The sequence below is a fragment of the Falco cherrug genome, chromosome 7, assembly GCF_023634085.1.
Source record: "Falco cherrug isolate bFalChe1 chromosome 7, bFalChe1.pri, whole genome shotgun sequence".
NCBI lineage: Eukaryota > Metazoa > Chordata > Aves > Falconiformes > Falconidae > Falco > Falco cherrug.
The window spans coordinates 65259990-65276967 of record NC_073703.1 but is presented as its reverse complement, the minus strand read 5'-3'; the positions used below and the strand labels follow the sequence as shown (position 1 = coordinate 65276967).

Below are 16978 nucleotides of genomic sequence, written 5' to 3'. Positions count from 1 at the left end.
AGGATGCGCCGCGCCCGGCCCGGTGCTGCGCGCGGCGGAGCCCCGCGGATGCCGGCGGCGGGGGGCGGCCAGGCCGGGGCGGGCCCGCACGGCGGACCGCTGCGGCACCGGGAGTCCCGTCGGCTGCCGGCGGCGGCGCCGCGCCCCGCCACCCCTCCCGCTGCGGCTCGCTCGGCCGCGCTGGCTCTCGTCACCCTCCTCAGCTTCGCTTCCCGCTTCTACCGCCTGCCGGAGCCGCCGCACGTCTGGTACGGGCCGGGGCCTGGGCCCCTCCGGCGGGCTGGGCCCGAACCCCTGGCTTGGGGTGGGTGGGGGGCGCGTCCCCGCGGCCGGGGGGGGCCTTCCTCATTCCCCCACCCCGCTGCCAGGCGCCCGGCCGGGAGGGCACCCGCGTTTATTGCGGGCGGGGGGCGCGACGGGCCCCCGGGAGCCAGGGCCGCAGGGCAGCCCCGGCCCCGCCGCCAGCCCCGGCCCCGCCGCCAGCCCCGGCCCCGCCGCCAGCCCCGGCCCCGCCGCCAGCCCCGGCCCCGCCGCCAGCCCCGGCCCCGCTCTCCCCGCGTCTCTCGGGACACCGTGCGGAGAGGGGAGCAGGCCTCAGGGGGGCCGCCTGGGAGATCGGTGGGTTGCAGGCTGACACTTTAACGTCTTTTAACTCAATCTGGCGTCACAGGGGCAGGCTGGAGGTTTTGGGTGCTAAACTCTATAAAAAGGGCGCTGCCTAGAATTGCTGAAGTACCCGCTGCAATTTCCCAGTGAATGTAACACATTGTCTCGTGCCAAATGTATGGCACAAACCCCCTATACGATGAAAAACATGAGTAAAAAGACCTTCCTGGAGTTTTTTTACTGTCTTCAGCATTATAGCAGGTTGGTGGTTGGTTATTTTTTCTTTTTTCCAGTTGGGATGAAACTCATTTTGGGAAGATGGGCAGTTACTACATTAATCGGACCTTCTTCTTTGATGTCCACCCCCCTCTGGGGAAGGTAAACTGCTTTTCTGTTACGTGTTTTAGAAGCCAAAGAAGTGGGCCAACAAAACTTTTCCCCTTCCTTCTGGCAGATGGATGTGATGAACACCAGTACCTTTTCTAACTGTTGGTGTTACGGTAGTTTACATTAAGTATCCAGAGCCTCAGCTTGCATCTTTTCTTTATGAAAATACTTTGAATGTAGGAAAATGAAACAGTGTCGCATGGTGGGTATTTGAAGGGCTTGAATTGAACAATGAAGTGGCTCTTTTGTGGTTTGAAGGGGATATGTAACAGAAGGCTACAGTTAAAAGGAACCAAGCAGCTCCTGGTAGCTTGTGTGCAAATGAGATGCCTACCACAAAGGACCCTGTAAGCCTTGACTTACTAGTCTGTAATCAAAGAACTTGTTCAAACAACAGTGTGCAGTGTGGATGAAGATACACTCTTCCTGCCTTGGAAAGGTTGTTTTCCTTTCAGGCTGAGCCTCCTTAAATGATAGGAATAGGGAGCTATGGGAGAATCTATAGAGACGGAATTCTCTAGGCTAAATCCCACACCTGGTATTTCTCTTGAGCTTGCAGTCATCCTTACAGCTGGCGGCCAAAGTCCCTTCTGATCCCTTCTGATTTTGCCTTTAGACGAAGGGTAGTATGTATGCATATCAATTACATACATAAGCTCTTGTTTGGGTGATGTGTCTGGATTAAGTGGTTATCCTCTGGATCAGACTTGGCTTCTGTAAAAACCTCACCTGCTGTTGGCTTGGATGCTCCTTCCTCCAATGCAATTTCCCTCATTTTGTCACCTTTTCAGATGCTGATTGGACTTGCTGGCTACCTTAGTGGATATGATGGCACATTTCCTTTCCAAAAGCCAGGAGACAGATATGAGCAGCACAACTACGTGGGAATGAGAGGGGTAAGGTTCTACAGGCTAGTATCAAGCTGGTTGGCTCTCTTGTGCTTTTCAGTACAGAGTGTTATGTCATAAGAACATCTTTTTTGGATCAGATGTCTGTTTAGCCTTGTGCCTTGTCTTTAAGCACCTTAGAAAAGTATTAGTGGTTGTATTGTGAATAAGTCTTTAATATCTGGCTGTGAGAGGCCAGGTAAGAAAGTGAAGTGATTTTTGAGGGCAACCTTTGCTGCTAATTAGTGGGACTGCATTTCTGAGTGGGACAGATACCTTGCCTGTTCTGCAAAGGGAATGTTGCTGAACCTGGGCTTCTGCTTGCTCCGTTCATTGTTCCTGGCTGCTCTACTGGGGAGCCAAGGATGTCAAAAAGCCAGGATTATCCACTGCCACCTGCAGTTTGCCGCCACCACCAGTGACACTGAGCTGAGTAAGCTGATGGAGGTGGGGGGAATTACTGTTCAGAGTGGTATTCTGTCTGAAACCCTGGCTGTACTGCTGTTTAGGAAGACCAAGAGCCATAACACTGACTGCAGATTAACACGAGCTAAAAGAAGAAACAGTGGCCAAGTGCTAGGGCCTAGAAAGAAGAATACAAAATGGGAAGGCATATTTTCTTGGTTTAGTTTCCAGGTCTCCAGTAATTCATGGTTCTAGATTTCTCTGAGTCACAGGAGGGAGAAGTATTAAAACCAGAAATTGAAGAGAACACATTCTACTGTGATGCTGCTTGCTTCTCTTTTGATTTCTGTTCTTTCTTCTGCAACTATCCTCAGCCTTGTTTCTGTAGGGGAGGTGATACTGGTCTGCTAAAGATGTAAGGTACAGGTGTGTTCTGTTCTTAGATTTCATATTCTAATATCTTGTTAAAATAAATTGAGTATGGTGGATGTGTAGTGCACCTACTTGACATATCTTTTAATGAATATCTGATGTAGTCTAGCAAAAGAATGACTGACTGTTGTAACTGATGCCTCTACAGAACAGAGCAAGCAGCTGTCCTCTGAACAGTGTCTTTGTTCATTTGGCTTTTATCTGATGTTCTTAGTGAGTCAGTTCAGCTACTGCAACACCTCCTGTTGTTGGTAGGTGTGGAAGATGAAGGAAGGGAAAGGGTGTGAGTGTATATTCACCTTGGGGCAGGATTGTAACTTCTCCCATGATCATTATCTTCTGCAGTTCTGTGCGTTCCTTGGTTCCTGCCTGGTTCCCTTCGCCTACCTCACAGTGCTGGAACTGTCAAAGTCACTGCCAGCAGCATTACTCACAGCTTTCATCCTTATTTTTGGTAGGTGTTCCTGCTACAGCAAAATTGAGCAGGTTAATTGTTCAGAGAATTTTATTTCTGGATTATTGTGTGTTACCTAGCCAGGGGATCTTGGAGTTAATGAGAGAGGTTCCCAGAGGCAGAGTAATTCTGCTTTATCTATATATGAGTCTTTTTAATTGGTGGTCCCCTCGAGAATTTTACAGCCTTGTTTAGTTCATAGGTAGTTCTGTTATCTGCACGACCACAGCATTGGACTACATTTTACCTCAATTTTAAGAATTTTTAGAAGGTGGATGGTCAGGAATGACTTTGTGCACTAATGAAGTATTGATGTCTCCCATATGAATTATAGAGGTATCTAACAGCCTACTGCATTACTGTGGAAGAGTTCTCAGTAAGAAATGAGTAAAGTTCCTTGTTGAATTGAGCCCAGTAGAGAAATTAACATTGCAAATGGAGTTAACCCAACTGGAGTTTTGTGAGGACACACAGATACTGAGGCACAGAGATTTAAAATACCCATCATATTAATTTTTCATAGGTAATATCTGAAATATCTTTGCAGATACAGGATGTATTACTTTGTCCCAATATATTCTACTGGATCCCATTCTCATGTTCTTCCTCATGGGAGCTGTTCTGAGTATGGTGAAATGCAACGGCTGTGCGAATAGGTAAGATAACTATGGTAATTTTTTTAAATTTTAAGTACTCAACTTTCAGAGTACTAAAACATGTCTGCCATTTGGTGAATGGCTGAGATGAGATTGTTTCAGGAAATTTGGAGGTGAAACTGGCTCATCGTAGGGGAGAGAAGTTTTTAGTTATCTGGGTTTGTGAAGTTAGGAAGAGGTGGTGTGGCTGGGGTAAACAGAGAGAGAGACTTAATAGGTTATTTTAGCATGAAAGGAAATTTCAGCAGAAATAAGTGTTTATGGAACTGCAAATCTTGAAAATGAAGGTTAAAGCTTTTTAAAACTTGACAAGAGAGAAAGCTAGTGTAGGGTGTTGTAGTTCAGAGGAGGAGGAGTGAAGGATGGTTGTAACCTGTTCAAGGCTTTGCACCTTAATGGCAAAAATATTAATTTGTTATCTAGAACCAGTCCCTTTGCCTTCGGGCTGGAGAAACAGTTCATCTGTGACTGTGATCCTGTAAGCACTTACAAAATCCTGCTAGCTGTGGTAAATAGTGTAGTTTGTTGGTGTTAGAGAATTGATACCAAAAATCTGAGGGAAATATAGCCAGGATATTTCTGAATAAAGTAGTCAAGTTGCTGAGGATATTTGCTATAGACCCATCTAGAGGAGGGTGGTGTTTTACAGGTATTTGGATATGTTGGAAGCCTTCTTTGTGGCTCAGCTGTACAGAGTAGGTTCCCCACGATGCACCTGGAATTCAAAGACATAAAGGTTTACAAAAAGCAATATAACAAAGGTTATATGAGCAGGTTTTGTTTCATGAAATATTCAAGAACTGATCATATAAATTCTTAGCATGACTACAGCACACATGGCTAAAACGCAGCCTGTGGTGTCATGTAAGGCCATCCAAGGCCACGGTCATCTACAACACATACCCCAGGGAGTGCAAGCACTAAGTTACAGGGCAGGGTTTGATCAGCTCTGTGTGCTTTGACCTTAACTTATTTCTCATGTCTTAGAGCTAATCCTGTTTTTTAACTCTTTAATTTTATGCAAATTGAAAGCCAGCTGTAGCTATTGTGTTGCTTAGCAGTCACAGAGATTTTGTTTAGTTAAAATACAAGTGTCAAGACATCAGGAGTCAGTAGGAAAAGGGTTTTAAATTCTGCTGTCATCTTTTCTCTGTGGTTCAATTGTTTAGTTTTTAATTTGTTTGCTTTTTGCTGTAGCTTTTGTTTGTGCTTTGGGTAGATGTTTTCCACTATGGCCTTTCTGTTTTAGGAGGAGTGACTACTCTTCCCTCCCTATTCTCCCCCACATCCTTAGCTTTCTGAGAGAAGTAAGTTCGCATTTTATGGAGCAAAAGTCCTGTTTCTATTTTCAGATCTTCCATGTGTCAGACTTTCTCAGACTAGTATTTCGTCTTATACCTGGTGTCTGTTCCCTTCCTTAAAGGGGAACATGTAGGGCTGCCCAGGCCTAAGTGTTGAGCCTTTCTGAAGCCTGTATCAAGACTTCACAAGTCTGTATCTGAAGGCAGTATCCTTGCATCATTCTAGAATTAATGAAAAACTTGTCTTTCTATTCCTCATGGGCTCCTGAGAAGATGGAATGTAACTTTGCAGGGTAACCAATTTGCTGTTTATTTTTCTTATCACAGATGCCCGTTCATGTAGCCATCGTTTATTTAGTGACCTCCTTTATCCATCCTGCAGGCCATTTTCTGCTTCCTGGTGGTTCTGGCTGAGTCTGACTGGCGTGAACCTTGCTGGGGCAATGGGCGTAAAGTTTGTTGGCCTTTTTGTAGTCCTCTTGGTTGGCCTGAACACAATCTATGACCTATGGGACTTGCTGGGGAACCTCAGCCTGTCACTGGTGAGTGTCAAAACCTTTACTTTACGTTAAGGGTTTCTTTGTTTTGTTGGCTTTGTAATTATCCTAGTCTTTGACAACCGCGTAACTAGCCAAACAGTGATACTCTGCCTGCAGCCAACAGGGACATCTGAGGTGGATGGTGGTAATTAAAACTGAAGTTTATAGTGGAAAAACTATTGCCATACATTCGAAAAAAACCCAAACACACACATGTTAGTGGGATATAATGTCATAAGAGCACAGCAAAAAGGCTGTTGCTTGTTCTTGAGAGAAACTATTACTTTTCCAGTTGGATGAATTTTAGTTCAATCTAGGCTAAAAATGCTTATTGGGAATGGCTGTATGTTCATCATCAGGATCAACAGCAAGATGTTGTCCAGCACTGTTAGATGACACTCAGAGGAGTGTGTGCTGCCTGGCAGCCATGCCTGTGTCTTGCAGCACCTAGTTTGCATAAGCAGCGCAAGCTCAGGCTGCTTCATGAGAGTAAGAGGGCACAGGCCACATAGCAGTAGTATGCTATAGTCCATCATGAGCCAGTCCTGAGGGTGAAGGCAGCTATAGCCTGCTTGATTTCACACACATTTTAGTTCTTAGAAGACTTGCTAGCGTACATTTTATATTTGGGGACTGTGAAATCTGCTATTTGGAGAAATACTTTGTTGTACCATTTGCTGTCTTGCAATCAGCAGGAAAACAGATTCTTCAAGCACGTGTTTTAAAATGTGTTCAGTTCTCCTCTTGTTTCAGCTTCTTCTGAGGCTTGAAAACTCTCATTTCTTTCACGTACTGTTTTTTTTGTCCTGTTTGTGTCATAAACAGTGGGGATTTGGGGGGACTTCTTCTATTCCTGCAGTGATTTGTTTTCTCTGATAAATGTGAATCGATATGGGCTGCAAAGGTGCAATGTTCCAGCTCCAGAGAAGCAGTTCTTGAGCAAAGTCAGTTAATTGCATTTGAAATGGAACAAATCCATCATGTCTAAGCTTTCTGCCAGCAGACGACTGCACAGTGATTTCATTTGAGCTGCTGGCAGCAAAGGCAACAAGCCCCTGAGTTTTAGAATATGTAAAGAAATTTACTCCAGAAGGTAGATGCTTTCTGAATAACTATTTGGCAACCTTGGTCCTTGAGGAGAGAAATAAAAAAAAAAAAAAAAGTGAGGATTAAACCCCTGAAAGCCCGAATAACTTATCTCTGCATTTGTTAGGAAACTACTCATGATTATTTACATGCAATGTTTGGGGGACTAATTTGATTCCTATAATTCTCAGCTTATCTTGGTCTGCTGTTCTGGTTTGCTCAATGCTGTCCTTTATGTGCATTTTCTTTTTTGAATTTGCATTGAGGTCTGTAGTTAAAGAAAACCTTTTCACAAAGATTGAAGCATGGCGTGGTCATTTTGAGCAGGGAACTTGAGGTTAATTTGTGTGCCTCTCCACTGCATAAATTTGGTTATGTACCATCAATCAGCATTTTTCCAAGTGCCCGGTGGTTATTAAGTGTTCTGTTGAAGTACTTGAGCTGAGTAACTGTTTCCTTTGTTGACTTCAGTAAGTTCTTAGTTTTGTAATGTGTTCCACTCTTTTTCCATTACTTTGGAAATCTTTGGATCTGGTATTAAAGGAGGAAGAATGATTAGCTTAATCATTTTGTGATAGGTACCATGTAAAAATAATATGGAGGATAGCAAGTACATCTGCCTTCATCCACTCTGAAGTTAGATGCGGACATTTAGCAGTTTTTGCTATGTTTTCTTTGCCCACAGCTATTTATTACCCATGCTGTATTTTACATTATTTACTGTACTACTAGCAGTGTCAGTTGGATGTGAATATGTGATTGATTCTTGGGCATTTGTGTACAAAGCCCCTTTCCAAGTGGCTTAAATAAAAGGCAGCTGAAACACTCACAGGTTTTGTTGCTGACTTCTCTGTAACTTCTGGCTGAGCAGCCACAGAAGTTGCAGTGTGAGAACATCCTTGCTAAGTGAGCTGGCTTCTGTGAAGGAAGCATACCTGGTCCCCAAGAAGTCGTGGTTGCATTCACATTTGCATTGGGAGACTTGTTGGCAGAACAAATTTCTGTTTTCCCTTATGCTTAGCTTTGACATGTAATGTTCTGGAAGCCATGTCCTTGCTGTGATTTTTTTTTTTTTTTTTTTGTATCAAAATCTGTACCACTCGGGTAAACAAGTTAAGGTCCTTGTTTTCAAAGTATTGTCAGTGGGAGCTGCCTCGCCACCTTTGCCAAAGTTAGGGATGCTCGGTGCTTTGGAAGGTCAAACTCTCCTGTTACCTGTTATTGTCTTCCTCCCAAGACTCTGACATTTCAGGGTATCACAGCTCCAGCTTTTGGAGGTGCACAGCAAGGTCTGCCTAAGCTTTTACCTCTCTTTAGGCCTTTTTAAGATAATTCTGCAGCCTGCTGAGCTTGCTTGCACGGCAAGCTCCAACTATAGGACTGCTGCTCAAAATCCTGTGAAGTAAGGAGCAGAGTTGTTCCCGCAGCTGCACTGTTTGATCCAGGTTGTGTTTGTTACAGGTCATGTTTGGGAAGCATTTACTGGCTCGTGTACTCTGCCTCATCCTGCTCCCGCTTGCCCTCTACACGGCTATGTTTGCTGTTCATTTTACAGTATTAAATAAAAGGTATTTCACAATGTTTTCTCCAGAAGAAGAATCACTTGTCTTTGCTTTGAATTAAAAGCTATTGATTATGGATTTCTCCATTTTCAGTGTCAGAAGCACAGCCACAAGCTGTGTCTTTGTTTAATTCCCTTCCCAGACTCCTGCATTATTCTTACAGAAAGGCTCTGGCCAAACTGGCAATGAAACTGAATTTGAACTTGAGATTTTATGAAATGCCAAGCAAGTATCCCAACCAAACTCTGTCTTGTTTTTTCCTCCTCTCTGCCTGGACCTTGAAAGTGTCTCAACTCCATTCTTTTTAGTTTTGAAATTTGGAAAAAAAAAAAGTAATTGCTTTGGCTGTGACTAAAAAAGTAAGTCTGAGTGTACCCAAAGGGAGGACTCTTCCCTGAATGCCTTCATCCAAGGAGTGCTTTTTACGCGGAAGGAACACAACAGCTAGTAAAATGGCCAAGTAATGTTCGTCCAAGTAATATGGCAGCATTAAGAGATGAGGTGAATAAGCATTTCACCATAAAAAAGGAATATAAAATTAAATCTGTTATTTTTCAGTTTGTCAGCTGGTCTTACCACTAATCTCTGAGCAGAAATGAGGCTTAAGAAGCCACAGAGAGAGTCTTTCTTAGATCTAACCTGACAGTGGGTCAGTTTGTCGTAAGAACACCTCCAAAGATGGTCGATGGTGCTTTGTCCAGTGCCAGTGTGACCTCAAGGCCTTGCAGGTCTGGACAATTTTCTGCAAGACTCTTTCTGTCTGCTATGATTCACAACTTAGAGTTGTGTGCACCTAAGGGAAAGTCATTTTTCTCCTGATGCCATGTCTGGTTTTATCGTTTTCCTTCTGTAAACACAATTTGGTAATGCGTGACAGGGCTTTGTATGCCTGTTTTGCCAGACCTTGAATTGTCACGTTCTTTGCTCTCTTTTTATAGTGGTCCTGGGGATGGTTTCTTCAGCTCAGCATTTCAGTCCCAGCTGATTGGGAACAATCTTCATAATGTCTCTGTTCCAGAGCGTAAGTATCCAAAGGAATAAACCGCTCTGAGTGTTGTCAGTGTGCATAAGGGTTTAAATAAAAATAGCATCTCTTATGATTCAGTGCAGGACAGCGCAGGTTATACTGTCATGGTCAGATCCATGTTGTTCCTCTCTGCAGTTTTATGTTATCAACAGAAAAGAAAAAGGATGAAAATAACACTGTTTAGTGTGCCATCACTAGCTGTTTCATTGTATTCCTTCTAGAGGGAAGTGTGCCATTTTGAGGAATTTGACAGTTTTGTGTGCATGCATCTTCTTATTTTTTGGCTTTTATGTTGCCTGAGACAAATTTGTCCTGTTCACCTTAGGTGTTCAGATGTGGGGTTTATTTCCAAAATATGTGTAAATGAAAACTATCAACTCCTTTGTGACACAGCATACCCCTGGTTCAGCTATGTTGTATTCAGCATGCATGTGAATTTAGGGGGAAGATGGCTCTATGGCTGTTCCCTAATCCTCAGCTGGCTAGGGACTGTTGAGCCTTTAATATGATACAGCTTTCTGATTAGTTCAGCTTTTCTTTGGCTGTGCCCTGCTCCAGAGCTCTGCTGCTGGAAGAGCATCAGGTCCAGTCTCCAAGACTTGTATTGGGAGGCTGTGAAGGACAGTGTCTTCAGCCAGGGAGAGGATCAGCTCCGCTGACAGTGGAGCTTGCCTCCCTTCCCTCTTGTATTGCTGTAGGGGATGGGGGTGATGGGGTGCTTCCAAGTAGTCACATGCTTTTCAAACTTGACAGTGCTTTAATTTGACTGTATATTCTTATGGAAAGCAATCCCAAAACCTCTCGTTATTGAGATTACAGAAGAACTAGCACTTTCGTTTGTGTTAAAACTAGATGGGAGAATTTGAAGTGTGTCAGCTAAATGTTATGTAGCAGTTTTACTGAATTGTGGTTGGGGCTGGAAGGTAAGCTTGCAATGAGCTGCTTGGAGTAATGTGTCAAACAGGAAATGAACTTTCATTAAAACAAAGCAGAATGCATGCCTAATCAGAGCACTGCAGACCAGCTGGGGAGGGGGGAATATTTATAGGAGAGCTGCCTTTTGTCTTTTTTCCTCCTTCCTTCCCATGTAGACTTGGCGTATGGGTCTGTTGTCACAATGAAGAACCTTCGGATGGCAGGAGGATACCTTCACTCCCACTGGCACCTCTACCCGGAGGGCATTGGGGCTCGCCAGCAGCAGGTTGGTGTGCTGTGGTACTGCTGCCTCTGACTACAACCATTGACTTGCTCCCATTGCATTTAGCATTAGAGGCTGTTGTGACAGGAGCTGTGTATTTACTTATCATCTGTTGCCCTCTTGGTGCCACAGCTGTGCACTTGGCTTGGAAATTGTGAGTAAAAAGGGTTCTGGAAGAAAGCCTACCATTTTGCACCAGAGAGGTGACTTAGAGTAACAAGGCTTCATTGTAGTACCAAGACCACCCTCCACAGATGGAGGCCAAGAGGACTTAAAAATAATCTTCCATAATGAGAGGAAGGCTGTAAAACTTACGTTTAATACAAATAAATTATCTTACAGGTTTCTTTGCTATCTTTTAAAAGCAACAGGACTGTGTGGTGTTTTCACTCCTGCCACTGGCCTCTGTCACTTTACATGGATTATTCTCCTTTTAGGTCTTACTTTCCTCATCTGTCACCAAAGAGTGTGTAAGGCTTTGCTCATTAAATTAGATATCTGTACATCAGTAAGCTAGCCATAATGAAACTATCTGAACTCTCTAAGGGCTTCTGAACAAATGATTAAGCAAAGTAAAAACCAGAAATCATGTAAGTATTGCTAATTAAGTAATACAGATATTGATTTCTTATTTTTGTCCATCATCAAGCTTCACAAATCTTTGCAGCTTCTGCAGCTTTCCCAAGATGTGTTTTGTGTTTTGCATGGTAGTGTCTAAAAATTGCTCTGAGCTCCTTGAAAGGAAGTTGCCAGAGAAGAGCAAGTGTTTTTTAACTCCCTTCAGTCTGTGTGGTGAGGAAGAAATTTTCAGAAATGACAGCTTTGTCTCAATCTTTTCGTGCTGTTCTTCCCAACCAAAAATTGACATTGATGTTTATTATCATAGATGGAGATGTCATACCAAAACTAGCTCAAGGATATGCAAAATTTGAGTGCAGAGCGTTCTTTATGACGCTAAAAGCAGGGAGGGGGGATTTAGAGAGGACACTGATGGGAGTTTCTGTGAGGGTAAGTGGGAAAAGGTGGAGATTCTCCCGAACTGTGCTCCCTGCACTGGAGGTCAAGCAAGGGTAGGGGCCTATGGAGAGAAGGGAATTTACACCTCAGACACTCCTGTATGTTCTGCCTCTCACCTGCCCGCTGGGCCATCCCACCTGAGTGGCAGGCACAGGTCTGGTACTGCTGGGCTAGGGTCCCACAGGGCAGGGCTTGCTGCTGCTGCTGGAAGAGGAGGGCGAGCAAAGTGGGCACGGTTCCTCATGCTGCTTGGGAAGGTTGCTCTCTGGGGCAGCACCCTGGGGCCAGGTGGTCTCTCCTGGCCATGGTAGCAGTAGGAGCAGTTACTCTGTGAGACTGAGCAAGCCAGTAAGGGTTAGCTAGGTAACGTGTGTGGCTTTAACATTTGATCCCTGAATCCTTACCTTGCCTGCATCTTTTGGCAGAAGTATTATGGTTGTCACAGGCAGCCTGTTGTCTACTAGTGATGTCTGTCTGTAAAGCCAGTGCTGTTTCTATCTCCTGACTGGTCAGTGATTATTCAAAAAGGTCAGGTTTGGATATCCTGTTGTTGTAGGAGGAGCGTCTGAAGTAGGGTGAGAGGAGGTCAAGCTGTTTGGTCAGAGGCTGTTTGTTACTCATGATGTGTGTGAACTGCCATTACGTGTAATGCTCCTGAGTGTACGGGCTATACGCTGAACAAAAGGTGCGATCTGGGTTAAGGAGTGGCCAGTGCCTGACTTTCTATGGGCACTATCATAAAAGTCATCCCAGGGTTTCCATGGGACTGGTGCATTCGTTTGGGACTTTGGTATGCTGGCAAATGTGTGTCTGCTATCACAGCTTTTTTCTTGTTTGGTAAAATAATTTATCCTGTGCTTTCAGGTCACTGCCTACTTGCATAAAGATTTGAATAACCTGTGGATTATAAAGAAACCTGATTTGGATACAGGTAACAAATACCAGTAAAATGTCTTTTATAATTGCTACTTCTGTTTTTCACTTAAATACTCTGAGTTCCCTCTAGGGCACAGTATCATTTGTGGATATGAGGGGGGAGAGAAGGAAGAACAAGGGGAATCTGGCTTCATCTCAGTTAACAGTTTGTGTCTACCGTGAGTTGGGTTTTTTTCTCCAGATCGTACAGCTAAAAGTAAAGAAGCTTTTCTCAGCTGAAGGTTGCATTGACAACTTTTCAGCTAGGTAGGGCTGCAAATAAGAGGAAATTAATCTGAATTTAGTTAATATTTTGTGGAATCTGTTATTGTGGCTGTGGGTCCTGGAGAAGATGGGTTCTGGTACTTTCTGATATCTTGTGGTCGACTGATTTGCATGGGTGCTTGCTTGAGACAAGATGAGAATACTGAACGTGAGGATCTATGGTTTGTACATACATCTGTTCTTTTAGAGTATCCTCTAGTGTAGCTGAGGAGTGTTTGGTCTGGCAGAGTTTCCTTTCTTCACCTGCAACATGTGTATATAAAAATTAACAAGAGCTGTCTAAAACAACAAAAAATGCGAATAAGTTAGATATAACAAAATTATAATCAGTGTTGCAAGAATAATTTTTAGTTAATAAAATAAATAAATAAATATAGTTTTGGTGTTCAGTTAGCCTGACCAGGCATCCTCTTTATTTAAGGGCAGTATGTGCTGCTTGGGGTCATGTTTTTGGAGTAGCCCTCAGGGCTGGTCTTCAAACTGTAAACTGGTTTACACCAAGCTTAGAGTCGACAAATCAGTTTACCTTGTGTTGTCAGCTTGAGGCACGAGCATTCCCAAGAAATGTTCTAAGACCCTGATAGGTTTGTCAGTGCATTGATATGATTAGTTTGCCTTCTTTCTGCAGATCTGTCAGACCCCTCGAGCCCTGTGGAATTTGTGAGACACGGAGATATTATTCGTCTGGAGCATAAAGAGTAAGGACATTTTCTGGGATTCAAAGAGATTCTGTGATTGTGTAGAATTAGTGGGAGATTTGTCCTGCTGGAGGGCTATGTGGTTAGGCCAGCACAAGCAGGCTGTGTGACAGGTGTCTGTATATCTGCATTTTGAGTGTGGGGTATATGGAGTTCTTCTCCTACGGTTTGTTTTGAAGGGTGTCTGTTAAATGGGAAACTTAACAGAACCGCGCAACTTGATTAGAAATACCTACCTAAGAAGCAGAGGGACTTGAGCTGTGCAATATTAAGGGTAGCTCTTCTGCAAAGAAGCAATTTCAAAACCCTCGTTCTGTTGTCTATCCCCACTCGTGAGTTTTCTAGGCAAATAGGATGTGGGTTTTTTTGTCCGTGTAGCGCGAGTGTCCTGTTCCTGTGTGCATAGGCAGTATCCAGCTGAAGTTTTCAACAGCGCTGAGCTCACCGCAGTGAAACACTTGGAATTGAAATGTCAGCTGGAGCCGTCCCTCTCCGCAGGGAGCACGCAGGCGGAAGCAAGGAAGCCCTGGTGGCTTGATATTTAATCTTCACCTAGTCTAATGTCACTGTGCCACAATGCTGCAGCTTTGATTTCTTAACAGAAGCTCTAAGCTCATGAGCCTGGAAAAATCACATGTATATTCAGTATTGCATGGTCACAGACCAGGGCTTAGGTTTCCAAAACGATTTTAAGATTTATATAAAATACAAAATACAAAAAACCCTCCAAAAAACCCCACCTTGAAATTTTGGGTTATACAATGGAATGTATGATAACGAAGGTGGTGACACGGTGATGAGGCAGCACTGGTTCGGTTTCGGTCGCGGGAGGTGACAGTGCGGCGCTGCGGGGAGGAGCCGGCAGGTGGCGCTGGTGCGCCGCGCGCGCCGCAGCCGCGGGGGGGGCCCTGCGCTGAGGAGGGGCCGGCCGGGACCTGGCCCCGTTGTTCTGCCGGCCTCGGTTAGCGGGCCCTGCCGGGGCGGGGGGCTGCTAATGGGGGCCACTTACCCCCCCCGAGTAATAAATAGTACGGTCTTCCCCCTCAGAGCCCAAACCGATCATCGGGGGAGGTCAGGATCCTGCTCCGCTTCTCCTGAGCGCAGGCTGGTTACCCCCACCTTTACTCTTCATTTTAAAAAACACCCAACCGAACAAAACCGGCCATGTTTTTTCTACTTGGAGGTGGTAGGTTGGATTTATTCGTGCCCTCCTCCTCCTCTGGCCCTGCCTGGTGTGGCATAACCTCAGAGCAACGTGGGGGGAGGCCCGTGGCTGTGAAGGCGCGGCCTGCCCGGCCCTGGCTGGAATTCAGTGGGCAAAACGCTGGCAGCTCCTGCATGGCTCCAACAGAAGTTCTTATCACAAACTGACTGAGACATAAAAACAAAATGAGGTTTGACTTTTACTTTCATTGCAGAACTTCTAGAAATCTTCACAGTCACCAGCATGAGGCTCCCCTGACGAGGAAGCATTTCCAGGTCACTGGCTATGGAATAGTAAGTAAATGGCAAGATAAAACAAAAGCTTCTTTTGGGGAGAGTTCATACCGTGCCATCGGGATTTATTCTTGCTTGTTTAGTTTGTTAGCCAAGGTGGTAGATGTATATCTACCATACTGGAGGAGAAGATGATTCGGTATGAAGTATCTTATCTCATGTTTAAGGTCTGTTTAATGTGAACGCAGATAAGAAAAAAATTTAAGCTTTTACTGCCAGTCTGGCTTTGGCAGCGTTCAACTCCAGAAATGCCAAAATGAACAACCTTGAAGTTGCTCTGACAAGAATTATTTTATGTATTTGGCCTCGTCACATAGACAAGTCGCTTTTTTGACAGAATGATGACAGAATTTTGAATCACGAAAATGAAATCTGCTTTGAAGGCTGAATTTCCAAACGCAAGGGGCTGTTGCCTAAACCCCTTCTGTGAAGCAGCCAAGTTACCCCTATTTAAAATGTAACTGAGCCACAGTGAAGTTTGAATTGGAAGCAAAAAACTTTAAGGTTGACAAGACACAAATGTATTTGTGAGTGGTTGCTCATGTCTAGAATCATCTCTTCCTGATGGGGAATCTCTCTTGTGAAGTCTGAGCACGGGTAGCCTGGGCTCCTTTGTTTAGCTTTGCTACCATTAAGAGTTTCAGAAGTTCCTATTTGCAGTGCTTTGATTCTGTATGTCTTCTAGTTGTTTGGGTTTTTCCCTTTTTTATGGTTTTTTTTGTGGGTTTTTTTTCCTCCTGTGGTATGTTTGCATGATAGAATGGAACAGGAGACTCCAATGACTTCTGGCGGATCGAAGTGGTAGGCAGAAAGGCTGGGAAGCTCATCAAAGTCCTACGGAGTCAGGTCCGGCTAATCCATGTGGCCACAGGGTGTATACTGGGCTCTTCTGGAAAGACTCTGCCAAAATGGTAAATAGCATGTAAATCCCCTCCACCCCTGCAAGGTCTTGAGCTGGCATGTTCCTTTGCTCAGTGGTACTTTTAAACTAAACGATAACCACATTTCCTCCGTTTCTTTATCCTTAAAATTATAAAAAAAGTAACTCACAGGTACCAAAAACATAACCAGAGGGGAAGGTCTGTGTTAGGGTTATGCAGTCTGTTACAGTGAAGGTATACAGCTCTGAAAAATAATATCCCTTACTAAGACATGAGCCTTGTCATCTGGTAAGTCCAGGAGGGGATGGCAGATTTATTCTTCAAGGCCTGTTTTATCTTTGGGGTTCAGAAAAATTGCTAGAAACTGGGGCAGTTCATACTGTTCCATACCATAATCCTCAAAATTTCTTTTTTTTGGTATTAATTTGTGGTTGGAAGACCTGCCATTTTTGCATGCAGCACCTGAAGCAAGGGCAATGGTAACAAGCTGCTGTTAGCAGTGGTAGGGATTTAGTATGTCCTTGAATTATATATTTTCATCATTAAAATGAGGTGTATACAGAGACATCTAGATTAATGCCAAGCAAGCTGCTGTATCTGCAGAGCTGTACTGTGTAGGGTGCTAACATGGATCCTGAAGTAGCAGGCTGTGCAGTCATGTTGCTTCTCTTTCCAGAGCAGCCTCCGTTACTGCTAGCTTATGTTTCCCTTCAATGTGTTATGGTAGAAAGGGCTTCTAAGGAATCCTGTGGGTGCTGAATCATAGTCAGTCTCCCCTCTGGGGACTGCCTGCACAGGAATTGCAGCTGCCATTTAGACTGTACCAGTGAAACTGGGCATATGGGTAGATAATGTGATTGGTTTTGAAAAAAATAAATCACTGCCTCTGTCAACAGCATTCAGGAAAGGGGGTATTATTTTTTTTCCCCCTAACACAAATTGACCCTGTGAAGTTACCGCCACAAAATATTGATGACATTAAGAGCTGAGGGGAAAACATACTTGTTAATTGCAAATAAGAATGGTTAGAGTATATTGGATTTTTATTTTTTTTAGGAATTTAAAGGGTAGTAATCACTGTCCTTCAGAGAATTAAGTGGTGATTAATTAATGGAATTAATTAATTACTGGAGTTAAGTCTGCTA

At 44.1% G+C, this 16978-nt stretch overlaps 1 protein-coding gene across 14 annotated transcripts in view; it reads left to right on the top strand.

Annotated features, from left to right (window-relative positions):
* The first annotated feature begins 3 nt into the window (after positions 1-3).
* The window catches only part of POMT2 (protein O-mannosyltransferase 2), a 38752-nt gene continuing 21777 nt past the window's right edge, over positions 4-16978 (top strand). For 13 of the 14 annotated variants that reach the window (XR_008733237.1, XR_008733238.1, XR_008733236.1 and 10 more), the window contains exons 1-13: positions 4-248; positions 900-984; positions 1785-1889; positions 3063-3171; positions 3719-3827; positions 5511-5670; positions 8215-8321; positions 9254-9336; positions 10434-10543; positions 12422-12488; positions 13386-13455; positions 14874-14952; positions 15712-15863. Coding sequence is in view for 1 of the 14 variants with exons in the window: in XM_055716639.1 (XP_055572614.1) it covers positions 4-248; positions 900-984; positions 1785-1889; positions 3063-3171; positions 3719-3827; positions 5511-5670; positions 8215-8321; positions 9254-9336; positions 10434-10543; positions 12422-12488; positions 13386-13455; positions 14874-14952; positions 15712-15863 (1481 nt within the window). In the remaining 13 variants the exon portion in view is untranslated. Of the gene's footprint in view, positions 249-525; positions 868-899; positions 985-1784; positions 1890-3062; positions 3172-3718; positions 3828-5510; positions 5671-8214; positions 8322-9253; positions 9337-10433; positions 10544-12421; positions 12489-13385; positions 13456-14873; positions 14953-15711; positions 15864-16978 lie in introns of those variants that run through there. The other variant, XR_008733240.1, reaches the window with a different exon arrangement.